The 13,769-nt window shown below is 42.3% G+C and overlaps 1 protein-coding gene across 5 annotated transcripts in view; it reads left to right on the top strand.

Moving 5' to 3' along the window:
• Positions 1 to 13,769, top strand: part of AFF2 (ALF transcription elongation factor 2) — a 446,304-nt gene that overhangs the window by 61,763 nt on the left and 370,772 nt on the right. For 2 of the 5 annotated variants that reach the window (XM_069015464.1, XM_069015463.1), the window contains exon 2: positions 11,182 to 11,400. The exons of 1 other annotated variant lie outside the window; for it this stretch is intronic. In XM_069015464.1, the coding sequence (XP_068871565.1) occupies positions 11,378 to 11,400 (23 nt within the window). In that variant the 5' untranslated portion in view covers positions 11,182 to 11,377. Of the gene's footprint in view, positions 1 to 11,181; positions 11,401 to 11,464; positions 11,689 to 13,769 lie in introns of those variants that run through there. 2 more of the 5 variants (XM_069015468.1, XM_069015469.1) reach the window with 1 other exon arrangement.

Raw genomic sequence — 13,769 nt, 5'->3', positions numbered from 1 at the left:
TTGGTTAATGATTTCTTAATTTAGTGACAATCATATAAACAGAAAAGTTGGAACTTAAATAAAGAACTGTGGAACAAGTTTCAATTCAGGTTGAAAGCTAATGAATTGAAATGTCAAGTCAATCATTTTAAAAAATTAGAATTCAATATCTTAAAATCATTTAATCATTTTTATAATTATTTTGTGACATGGAAGGAGCAAAGGGTCAAAATATAAAACTGCAAGCGTATTTTGGCTAATGTGAATATTGGAATGAATGGTTTAGTTGCATTTCACCTGGAGTACATTAGTAACTTTCACAATGATTATTTTTCTTGCTTTCAAGGAAATTAAATAATCAACCAGCCAAGACAGTTCTAAAATAAGCAATTGACCTGTCACAGTACAGATGGATTGATTACTCTATAGTCTTCATTTCACTTCACTAAATACATACCCGAGCTGACTTTCACAGGTGCCTAAAGGTTAGCTCAGATGTTTTGAGCCCCAGCCTCAAGGCTGTGAGTACATTCAGCTCCCAGTGAACTTTATAAAAGTGAACCAGAGCTGCTGCAGCACGACCCTCACTCATCTCCAGATAGTGGGCACTACATGGCACCCCGGTGGGGTGGGACAGGAAGAATGTGTCAGGAGCCCCTACGTCCTTTGCTTTGGAAATACAAATATTAACAGCCTTCCTAGGAAGTACAGAAATTCCAAACTGCTGCAAGAGTCACCAGGTTGCTTATTTTGTGGTTACTATCTTCTAAATATGAGGGGTGATTAATGGAGGAATGAAAGGGTTGGCTAATCTTCAGTGCAGAGTATGGAAGGAAAACCACGTCAGCAGGCTGGCCAGCCCTCAGGTGCTGATGGCTTCCTCGTGTTCCACTCAGTAAGAGATGAAGCTCTATATTTAGAGAGGACATGGATACCACTGCAAAACTTCTGGAAGCTTATTTGTGCTCTGCCAGAAGCGTGGGGGTAACATATTCTTGGTAGGTGCCTGTACAAGAAGAGAGGGTCAGCCACAGCGGGATATGCTTGGTCTGTGCTCTGCGTGCAGAACATCCAGGGAATTCAGAAAGAGCTCTTTGTGGGGCTGCTTGTCCAGATGAGGTTTTTGCTTGTTAGGGCTCTCTGTGTCCTCCAGTATTTAGAGAATAAACACTAGAGAACATCAAAACCATGCTTTGGTTTCGTTCTGTGTGGGTTTTTTTAGGAAAAAGAAAATGAGATTGTTTCCTAAGTAATATGATTTCTGACTGCAGTGCTTAGTGCTGGTGGTGATATGGGTTTTTCTTAATAGTGGAGAGCAGAGAAAATAGCATGGTTGATTCCTAGGTACTGTATGATATAATTAAGAATACAATGACACAAAATATTTGTCCTTAAAGATGATTGGGTAAAGCCAGACTGGTAGCATCAGTACAAAAGCACAGGAAAGCAGAAATGACCAGCTGAGACAGCAAACAAGATGAACAATCTGAGAAAGTCTATCAGATACCATTCCACGTGACATCCCGACCCCAAGACAGTCTCCAGTGTCACAGAAGAGAATTAAATTCTATTGTACAAACCCACACTGACCAATAGTCCCAGAACAGCTTGTATTTGTCTTGCTGTGGTCAGTTTTGGTAATCTGTGTATCCTCCACAAATGCTTGTGCTATGTGAGAGCTTACAGACTGCACTCAGGAATGACAGGAATTACAGATGGAAAGGAACTGTTAACCTTGGCCCCACAGGACTGCTCTCAACTTCATATTTTAATGCAATGTGCAGTTGGCCCATTCCAGATGATCTGCTATAGATGTTACTGTCACTTTCCCTCTTAGTCAGAAGAGCTCATCAATGACAATGGGATAGATTATGTTGCTGCCAATACCAGCAGCAATAGGAGAGACGCCTGCTGAAAATCTGCACCACGACTCTATAGGTTCTTTTGAAGGAAAACGACTTAATTATAGGGCTAGAAAATTACCATGCAATAATTAATATTCTCGGTATTTACACTTAGGAAAGTGATTGTAACGCATAAAATACGGTATTAAATTGGAATTAGCTACACTTATTTCAGTTACTAATATAGCACCCTCCACACCACCTCTTGTGCGACCTTTCCAACATCTGTTTGAAAAAATGAAACCAAATCAGCCCACGGTTTCTGCATGATCTAATTGTAAATCTCCAGTAACTTCTTGGGCTCTATCCAAAACAACATGAGTTTCAATTTTTTCCAGTTTTTCCTTATGCTGGGAAGTCAACCACCCATGTTATTACTGGGAAACATGACCCTGTGTTATGTTCCCTCACTGAGGTCCTTGAGTCAATAATCCCAGCAGTGCCTCAGCGTTTTTAGAAGTCCTGTTCTCTTCTTTCAACATGCCTTACTCTCGACACAGTGCCAAATGTTACAACAAGTTTTTAGAGGTGCCAGAGTTATGATAATTAATGCTAAGAGAGTCGTAGAAAGGTTGTAAAAGCTCATACCTCAAAGTTTCAAACACTTTCCCACTCGTAGAGATTAAGATGAGCCCATTGGGGGGGACTTAATTGTTCTCTTTTTGCCAGAACTGAGATTTCTTATGGCTTTATCCAAGGGATCTGGTTCTGGCTGCTATCAGAGACAGGAAACCAGACTAGGTGGACTCTAGCTCTGATCTCATCTAGCAATTCAGATGCTGGGAAATAAAAAAAAAAAGAAGGAGACAGGCTTGTTCTGTCCCTAGCTTGTGTTTTTTATTCACACGAGCACAGAGATGGCCACGGCAGCTGCTTCCACGGAAGGGAAAGGGGGCAGAGTAAAGCTGTGCCAGGTCATTGAGATTTCCAACCCAAAACTTTCAGTTTCACTTCAAAGTGTGCAGACCAGTACTTCTGAATTCCCCTTTTGGCCACATGTTTTGCATGTTTAAAAGGTTTTGCTCAGAAGACAGCAACCAGAAGTAATTCCATGAGAAAACAAACCCTGACTGCATTTTGCTCAAGTCAAGATCCTGTGCCCCTTTTCCTCACCTGTAGCTGTGATGCTCTTTTGCTGAAGCCCGCAGAGTCTGCCAGGACTGGAGTTAGAGAAATATTCTCTCATCAGGAGTTTGCTGCCTTCAGAAATGGGCTTAACATACATTTTGTGTTTGTTTTTACCTTTTGTGCCCGTCTAGCCCTGCATCAAACCCCAGAGCAGATCCTGGTGAGGTTGCTGCCCTTCTCAGGGCCTTTTTCAATAAGAAAGTGCCCAACATGTTGTACCAGCCTCTGGCAGCATCAGTGTGGAGGGACCCTCCATCATAGGCTGAGGGGGGTTAATCTCTTTGGAAGACTTTCATTTTATTACAGGGTGAGTTCCAACAGTTTTTCAGCATTGAGAAAGAGGTTGTGACCCTCTGACAAAATTTTGGCTGCAAAATGAAATTTCCTCTCCATGCAGGAAACCACTGGAGAGAATATTTCTATAATACTTCCATTCAAATAAATCCAGGTATTCCAGTAATTGTATGGTCTCCAGTAAAAATATCAAATAAACCTGTCATAGACTTTTCTCCCAGATGCTCAGATACAGTCTCCTTTCACTGGGTAACACAGCTTGCAATGCCAAGGGACATCCAAGGTTATGCTCCTGTGGTTCAGGCTCCATGGCTTGTCCTGGAAGGAGACAATGGTTTCACTATGCTCCAGGGGCTGCACCTCGGCACTGCTCCTGCCTGCCCACTAAACGAGGTCAGAGCAGCTCTCTCTGCTAATATCTTGGGTAACACAGCCTCTGGGAAAGAGCAGTTTGAACGTGAAGCAATCAAAGCTCATCACTGTACAATTTATTAACTTGCTTTGTAAGGGAAAACCAGCACGGCATAGAAAAGGTGTGCTCTGGAAGGAACACACAGCAGCCACAACACTGTAACTATCTAATAAAATGTTTGTGCTGTTGGAAAGGTTTGCTGCAGAGGAAGATAAAAGACAAAGATCAATAAAATGTAAAAACCTTTACTGGGAAGCCTTCTGTCTTAAGAGGAGAGAGGTCTGCTTAGCCGGGGTGCGGAGGGCGCGTGTTCTCATGGCTGCCTTTGTACCGAGCCTCAGATCTGGCTGCCTTTGCTCCCTTCAGGTCCACAAAAGCTTGTCTTCACCCATGCCAAGGTCTTCCAGTGTCACACCCTGACAGAGCTCTCTTTGATACAGAAGCATTTAACTGACTGTTGGTCATTTACTTCAATTTGCCTCCACAGCAGACCTCTCCACTCACCCACCCACGTGCAGAAGGGCACTTTCAGCCTTTTACATGCAGCTCACAGCCTCAGCACAGCACCACAGTCTCAAGCCCCCCAAATATTTTAAACAAACCACAGATGAAACACTAACACAAGTAGTAAATCTCAAAGACAGCTCAGTGATAGCATGTGCTGCTTTAGCTATGACATACAGTAGCTTAAAAAATTAGAATTAGTTACAAATAGTAGATTTCTCACACTGCCAGACTGTATCATTTATCTTACATAATTTACTATATCATTTTCTCTTATAAACAGCTCAGAAGCCAAGACTCGGTTAAAAACAAAACAAAACAAAAACCAGAAATGGATTTAATATTTAACTGTTCCCTGGGGACCAAACTCATTCCTGATAGAAGTGAATGAGTTTGACCTACTCTGAGCAGTTCCCATCAGCTTTACTAAACTTTCCTCAGGGCTGGGCTCCACCTAATCTGTTTTTCAGCTCCTCTCTGGATGAGATCCTGTTAAAATTAGAGTACCTTGACCTCCTCTGGCAAGAGACAAAAGCCCAGCGTATTTTTCATACTAATTGGCATAGCCATAATGACTTTCATTTCAATGCAAGCACTTTGGAAATATGAATTGATGGGTAGCAAAGTTCATTGATTAGCACTTGTGTACAGGCACCTTTCCTCCTGGTACAGGTTTTGCACATAATCACTCAGTGGTAACCAGCACTTACTTATCAAAGAGAAATCCAGAAACATATGGCTGAACATCTACATGCAGGAAACATTTACCCAACCACATACTTGAGCATTAATTTTACATACAGGAAGAGGGATTTCCCTTTTGATGGTGATAGTTCCTGTAACAAAGAGATGGAATGGTCTGAACAGTTTATACTATTTATTATTATGAAATGGGCAGGAGAAATTGAGTGACCTTCTGGGTTAATAAGAATTTTGAGCAATGGTTTCATTGAGATATAATTCAGTGTTCAGGAGGCATAAGTCTTACACTTTAATTAATAATATATAGATATTTTAAAATAACATTTTAGGAGTATTAAATCTATTATCACAATAAGACACTTCAGTGTGTGAACTAGTGTGAATTAATTCACACCTAGCTGTATGGATGGCTCTTAGCCCTTTGGCCCCATACTTGACAATATGTTAGGCTTGAATTAATGCACTGTAATTCACAGCTTGTCATGTCTTTCTGCTGAAGCATATCCCTGGAGTGGCTTCACCAATATACAGGCTGGCTTTACACTTTCTCATAGAAGAATGGCTTCAGCTCCTCCCAGTCACAGCTACTCCCCAAAGCTGTGACCTCTGAGAAAGGCATCACACATCCCACTGCCATCAGCTGCTGTTCCCCATTCACAGAACTGCTGCTCCTGCCTGAACAGCCTCGGTGCTCAGGAGCAGGGCTTCCTGCAAAAAAAAACCAGATTACATTCTGCTTCCTTGCTTCCAACGTGGACAGGCTGCTTGGGAAACTACAGACTCACTGAGGCATCGGACTGAACCTGGAGTGGGGCTGTGGAATGAAATGCTGTATTGCATCAGCACAGGTCTGGCAAATCTGAGGGCTCACAGACAGGGGAGAATAAGATTTCTCCTCCATTCCTGCTGAACAGAAATAATTTTGAATAAACCAGCCAAGACAGCCAGTGACTCATCCACTGCAGGAATTGCTCAAGAGAACTTCATTTTATTGTGTGGGAAAATACTACCCCTCTAAAATTGCTACAGACTGCAGCATCTTGATTTATCCTCATTCTAGAAGCACAAGTGTTATTTTTTTGCATCCACCTGAATGGTGGCCTCACATAACCTGCTTAGTTTTTGCTTGTTCATTTGTTTGGTTGGTTGTGTTTCAGATGCAGTTGATTCCATTTGACATTCCCAATTTGGAGCTTTATATGGAAATATCAGAGTTGCTCCTGCACTCCAAAAGAGTAGAAAAGCTCCCAGTTTTGTAGTGTGTCCTCAGAAAAACAGCTGAGGCAGTGAAGTTTGAGAAGGAAAAAAGGAGAGAAAGAAAACATGTAAAAGCAAAGGGCTTGATAGGTGTGGTGATAAATCTGAATAAATAAATGAGAGTTGCTGCAAGACACGGAGGTAGCAGTTTTGCTGAGCTATGTTGGAAGAAAGCCCTGATTGTGTGCCAAAGCAAGAGAGCAGCTGTGAAATGCTGGGTGTGGGTACTCAGCAGTAATCTGGTTTAACCCTGTACATAATGATATAATGCAGTGTCCAGTGCTAAAGCACACTAAGTAGGTGCCACACAGGCACAAAATATGCATAACCTGTTTCTTTCCTTCTGCACTAATCCACATGAAGACAGTATTCATTCTTCTGTCCATCTCGGGAGCCATGGGAAGGTAAGGCTGAAGTCTTGGTGTGATCAGAACCTCTCTCTGCACCAGGTCACAGGGCTGTGTCCTTTCCTGGTGCTCTTCTCAACATTGCCATCTCACAGATCACCAAAGCTACCCTTCAGTAACAGAGTGAAGACAGCTAGAAAGTTGTAAAATAAAACTACAACAACACAGTTTATTGAGCTGCAAATTCTACAGAAATATGCATTTTACCAGAAAAAAAAAAAAAAAACAAAACAAAACAACTCAGTGGAATTGTTCAAATATAAGAGCATTTCCAAGGTTTTCTGCTCTGGTTTTTGGTTTTTTTTCAGTTGTTAAAATCTGTTTTGAAATGTTGGTCTCCAAAATAATTTATCAGCACCTTAATATAGATGGTTTTATTTTTCCTCAGCTGGCATTGATGTCACCTGTTCAGAAAATAAAGACCTATTTTGTCAACAAAATTAAGTACATATTTAGAAAGATGGTATCAGGTATTTTACTTTGAAAATGTTGTCAACGTTGTTTTTGTTTCAAGGCACACCTCTGCTAATGCAGCATGCATATACAAAAGCTGATAAGTGACTATATACATCATGTCTGAAAATATACACAAGTTCAATATTTCTATTTACAGGGTAAAGTAATGGAGTCGGTCTGATCTGAGAGAGGTTCTGCATGTAATTTCAGGGAATCTATGTTTAATTTAATAGGTCATGTATCTGTCTCAAGTGGGGATTACAGTATCTGGTTTAAAGTGATCTACAGTATCAGGCTTATTATGTAGCTTTTATTTTTAGCAAGGAATGGATTTAACAGTTGACAGTCCTACTTAAGTATGAAATACATCAAATTTACAACCCAGGCCAGCCTGCTGGCTGTATTATGCACACCAGCTTACAAACAACCTTGGGACTTCCACTCGCTGGGTAGTTAGGGGCAGTGGGAAGTGGCAGGCTGGAGGCATAAAACCATCATGATCCTGCAGCAACCTGAGCTGATCTATGGAGCAGTATTGTTGGTGAGGTTGTAAAGCTGATTGGAGGACGGGTTGATCACTGCACTGGGAAAAGTTATGGAGCAAAACAGGGCAGAGGGAATCCAGAGTGAAAAATAGTTCATGCTTGAATGCCTTGAAAAAGTGTATCGTGCACTCTGCTTTATGCCTGATACAGCCAGAGCTGGGCTGCAGTGAAGGAGAGAAAAACAAACAAGCAATAAAGAAATAACATGGGCATAAGACTTCTGAGGGCTGAAGGAGAAGGTAAAAATGGTTGCAAGGCACATCAGGGCAGAGTTTTCATATGATACTGTTGTTCTCAGTTGCAATGTTGAAATTATTTGGATACAGCAAGAGATCAAATGATTATAATATTTCCTGTGATGATTGGCCACTCCCTGGATCTCTCCTTGTCTGTACCTGTCTATTCTTCACTACATCCATCAAGGTAGCTGGTTTCCAGCTAGAAACCAGTAGCAGGAAGCTGAGTGCTGGTACAGTTTTAGCATAATGAGATGACTTTCATTTTGCTTGTGTAATAAGAGTGGCAAAACAGAGGTAAGTCATAAAGTGCTCATCTGTATTCTAATTAACTCAACTTTTGCTTCTGGCCTGGTCTGAAGGTTTTGTTGGCACAGGAATGAATGCTCTCAGGTGCAGAGAGAGAGGAGTGTAATATCTAGTCATCATAATTGCACCAGTGAAAGCTGCTATATAAACAGAATTATTCTGCTAAAATTGCACTTCTTCTAGGAAGCCTATCCTATTCTACTTCTGCAAGTGGCTTTACTGGAGTGATATGAAACTTTCCTTGTGTTGCTTGGCCACATGAAGACTGTTGTGCCAGGGCTGAGCAACTGTAGTTTGCCTGTATGAGCAAAAGGCTTCCATAGCAGACATCCCTTTGGTCACTAGGATAAAGTTTAGGATTTTTCCCCTTTATTTTAACTCATTTATATCTAGCTGAAAAAATCAATATCTCATGATGAGAAATAGAGCTATAAAATTTCTAATAAATCCATTTTCAAGTGCAAGTTCTGCTCCTGAGAACGATTTTGTAACAGAGTCATCACACAGTTCCATGTCTATCACTGAACAAATATTCTTCATTTGCAATTAAAATTTAGCTTTTCTAGTTGCCAGCTATAGTAGCTCTCTACCCATCCCAGCCAGGGTCAGCCTTCTTCACACATCCTTTCCAGCCACAATGACCTTCCAAGTTGCATTCTGCCCTGCCTTAAATGGATTCGCACACAGAGGCACTGAATTAGTGAGAATGGATGGGGCACAATCTCATCTTTCACATCAGTTTTGTACAAAAGGGAGTAAACCTGCTTCAGGTGCTTCAATTCTTTGGCTTTTAAGATTTATTCACTTACATATTTGTTCAGGCCCAGTCTCTCCTTGGCATTGACTCTTTGAGATACCACAGACAAAGAGACCACTATTTCCATGAGGTGATCATTTTGACTGGGTCAATAATGGGAACAACCAAAATCTATCTTTAGTCTTCTTCTGGTGCTCTCTGAAAGGATCCAGCCCTGAACTAAACCCCAGTTTCCCAGCCACTGCACAGCATGTTGGTTATTTCTCTAGGCAAGGGGGCATACTGGTGGAAGGAGGACACTGCCAAGCAGATGATGTCCAGGAAAGTTTAATTGGCTCCCTACAGGTCCTGTATTTCCAATATCGCTTTTGTGATAAATCCAAAATGTCGCTTGTTAAATAACCCGAGACCTTTCTTGTAATCACCCAGGATTACATTAGAACATTAAATCAGACATAATTGGACTGTCCCATTCAGACATAATTTTGAGGTAAAAATAATAAAAAAAAAAAATAATCAGACAGTAGTGTATTGCATGTAATGAGAAATTTATTGCAGTTCCAAAAATATCTTCACTGAAAGTATAAAAGAATTTATAGGCTAATTTTTTTCCTGAATATAAAAAGAAGTAACTAGAGTGTTTTAATCTGCAGCCACTGAAGTAAGCACTCTTTATGACACAAAGGGTTTGCTTTTACTAACAGCAATTAGATCTTAAGTCACCTGTAGAAGGTAATATTCAAATGTTCTGTTCTTCACTGGCCTTAACTCTTTAAATCACACTTTCTACTTGATCTTGAAATAGCACCAACATTACGGAATCACAAAATCACTGAATGACCTAGATTGGAAAAGACCTTTGAGGTCATCAAGTCCAACCCATGACCTAACACCTCCTCATCAACTAAACCCCGACTGAGTGCCACGTCCAGTCTTTTTTAAACATGTCCAGGGATGGTGACTCCACCACCTCCCTGGGCAGATGATTCATTGGCTTGGATATTTTGAAATATAATGAACCTCACAACTGATTTCTCAAATGAAGGGCTTAGAATTAAACTGGAATCTGTTGAACTGAGCTGTATAAAAACACTAATTTCCTTTCTGTAAAGTTCATTATTATTTATAGTCAAATACATTCACTATTAGACTTCTCTGCTGCAAAAGAGATTGAGAAAAGTCAGAACTACGAACAGCATTGCCACTTTCCTGGAAATTTATGTTGTGTAGGTATGTTGAGAGAAGTTTTTTACAGCGATATGCCACCCGAGAAAATGAGGAGAATGATTAGGAAACTACCCGGCCAGACAGACACTGTGCCCCCAGGGCAACCCCGACACCCGCGCGTGTGCGCAGGACGTGGGCGAGTCAAAAAGCGCTGGCGGGATGCTGGGGCCGTGTCAGCCCCGCGGTGCTTCCTCGCAAGGCTGTCCGCGCGTGGCACCGCTCCCCCGGGCCCGGCTCAGGAGCGCGGTGGGCGCTGCGATGCCGGAGGGTTCCCCGTCCCTCACAGAGGCTGCCCGCGTCCTGCTGCGCTTATGCGGTCTCACAGCTGTAAAACTCATCCGTGTGCAGGAGGTTTTGCTTAAAATCTGTTGAACATTAAGCGTGAGCTTGACGTTTTTGTAACTGGCCGGTGCCTGCCTTCAAACAGTTTTGTGCTTATATGGCTCACAGGGAAAATTTGTGCTTCAGGGGGAGTAGTGACACTTGAGTCTTTTTCTCATGCTTTCTCTTTTTGGTGTGCTTTGCATAAGTTTTAAATGAGGTGGCTTGGAACTTCTGGATGTACTTTTATCCGTGTTTTACAGTCTGAAGGTTACTAAATGCATGCACTTCGTATTTATATAATAAAAAAAAATCTAATAACCTTGTGTTATTATCATTTATTCCAGCTTGACATAAATCAGGAGCCAAACAAAAGGGAGGACAGATTTTTTAGCGTTTAACTAGGTTGCTTCACATTGCTTGACATTCTCCACGACTTTATTTAAAAGCTTCCCTCCAGCTTTGACAGGCAGCAGTTTAATATATATGTGCACACACACATACGTACGTACGTATTCGTTTGAATTGGGCTCTTCCCCTCCAGTCTCTGGTAATTATGATATGTGTCTGGAGAGATGAACTGTCTAAAAAATAATAAATAAGAGGCCATGAGAATTGAAAGCCACTGTTCAGGTTCATCTAGAAAGAAATTAAGCAAATCAAGTTCGGGTTTATAAAAGGAAGCAAATTACCCTGGGGTCTCCACACACTGGACTGACTTGACATATTTAATTATTTTGCAGGTTCCTGCCCTTCTAAAGAAAATTGCACCACTTTTACTACAGCCACCTGGGGAGGTGACAACGAGGTTATCAAGCAGTCTAGAACTGCTGCAACAGCTCCTTAAATACACTCAGCCAGGGAGGGCTCCTCGAGTCAATGACACCTCCCTATACCCACAAATTAAAGCCCAGCTGGCCGTGAACCATCCCATCGCTGATGAAAGCCTCAGCTTTTCACAGGTGTGAGAGGGAGGGAGGGAGGGAAGTGCGTCCTGAGGAGATAAAGGAAGAAGAGGTGGCCGGGAGCCAGGAGTGGGAGAAGCTGTGGATCATTCCAAATGTGCCTTCCAAGTGGCGGTGGGCTGGCGTGGGGACCACCTCTGCCTGCCCCGCCGGGCTGCGCTGCCAGTGCTGTGGCTGCTGCTCTGGTATGCTGGGAATGCCGCGTTCCCAGAGGTATGCAAAGGAGATGACTCAACACCGTTCCGATCATGAACCTACAAGCAGCTTGGGGATTTGGTCTTGATGGTGAGCTGATTATTATTTTATCTCTTACCAAACAGTATAATTCACAGCAGTCGAATGTTTGCATGTTTTTCTTGTAAGCCACTCTTGCTATTTCATTAGTAGCTGTGCTAAAAGAGAAAAGTGCCTTTCCCCCCGCAAAACTATTTACTCTCTTTCATGCAGACTGCTCCCAGCCTTTCCACCCCTCCACAGAACCCCGAGCCCTCTTGAAGGGTTGTATTTCTGTAATCACTGCACAATCCATTTCAGCTGGATGCAGAAAACCATCTTTGATTTCAATTCCCCCTGAAGTGACTTAACTAGGCTCCCAGTTGAGAAAACACTTTGAGAGGTGTCTGGAGTGGTTTTCTGAGCTCAGCCACCCAGATGAGAAAGCCAAATTTAAAGCCGTTTGTGAGTGTGCACAGTGTGCCCTCACAAGCCCACAGTCACCAGCTGCAGTGAGGGGTTGATTGCCAACCTCTGTGTGTGTGTGTCACTACTGGGGGCTCTGAAGCATATCCCCCACTGTCTGCTTAGGTTCTGACCTTTGCCATGAATTTGACTGAAGTAAATATGCAAGCAAATATATTATTGATGCATCAGGTCTTTGCACAGTTACCTGGAGTGAAATGAAGATCCTGGTTATTTAAGGGTTTGATTGTGATACAGATTTTTGTGGGTGTTTTCAAATCGTGACCTAAGGTGTGACCTGAAGCAATGCAAACAAGGCCACTCAGGTAGTGACCCACTTACCTTGATTCAAGGAGAGGAGGTGATTAGACCTGTGTGTTCTCAGGCTGTCCAGGCTTCACTGTCACATTTCTCCTGCCTTCTGTTAGTGATGCTGATAAAATCATGACACCCTCTGTGAGTGTCCACACTGATAAATAGCACTTGGTAGTTATTTGGGCAATATTTACTAGCATCCAAGGCTAGGTAATTTTCAGCAGCAATGTCCCTGTCCTGCCACGTGCTTTGGTGTAAGACAGAGTGGGGTTTTTGCTGCAGTTCTTGCCTGTTTTCTCAGTTCTGCAGCACAAGCAATAATAGTTCACAATTTTACATCTGAATGCAGGCTGAGAAACTGCCAGCTGAAGTACACATGACAGGGTCTCTACACAAGGAGGAATGGTGACAAAGCATAGTCACCAACTTTTGCTGGTCAACACACTTCTGGTAGAGCCAGGCTGTGAGCACAACTTTTGGATCACTGTTGTTTTGATGGAGCTTTCAGAGTCTCAAACTGCACTGGGACACTGCATATTTTGCGGGCAGAACTGTACTTTTCTTGGCTTGCCTGGATTTTAAATGTTAAGGTCACTTTTTAAAAGCATGCAAAAACTCTCAGCCAACCTATCCAAAGGTAATCTGCTTATATGGGTATATATATAGAAATACTTTTTCTGAAGGAGAGTGGTAGTGTCCAAGCAGAACCAACAGTTTTAAACAACCTTAAGTATCTCAGGAAAGTCCTCAAAATTCTGTCTCCATTGTGGAATGGAAGCTGCCTTCAGCCCAGGGCCTGTGTCTTGGCAAGCCATGGGGTTTGCTGTTGAGCACAGTTGAAGTCTGCAGTTTGAAAAGACTCACCCAAGTCTGCACAGTGGGGGATGTACGGGTACAACAAGCTCAGAAAAGTGTGAGCAGGATCACCAGGGTAGCAAGGGGATTAACAAGAGGATTCAAGAGGGCTGCTCGTTTTGGGCCATGAACACCAGGTGAAGCAAAAGGAGGACTCTTGGCCTACAGAACATGTGTTGTTATTACCAGTAATGATAATCCATTATACTGTCCTGAGGACAGGCCAAATCCTGCTCACCCTCATCTTGTGATCAGAAACAATAACTGACAGCAGAGAAAAAGGCATGGTATGTGCTGCATTCTTAATGGGAACATCACTTGGCTGAGTGACACTCAGCTGCTCCTGAAGGATTTGGAAAGCAATGCTGTGAATGTGCTGAGTGCCAGCGAGGGTGCAAAGAGGAAGCTCCTTCTGAAAACTGGGCTCCTCTTTGCCACCTTCTTCAAATGGCTGACTCACATTTCATTTGGTTTTTGAGGAGTATTTCTGCATTTGCTTCTTTAAAAGTAAAACCACA

Source organism: Aphelocoma coerulescens, chromosome 4A (genome assembly GCF_041296385.1).
Source record: "Aphelocoma coerulescens isolate FSJ_1873_10779 chromosome 4A, UR_Acoe_1.0, whole genome shotgun sequence".
Taxonomy (NCBI): Eukaryota; Metazoa; Chordata; class Aves; order Passeriformes; family Corvidae; genus Aphelocoma; species Aphelocoma coerulescens.
This window is presented reverse-complemented; position numbering and strand designations above follow the sequence as displayed.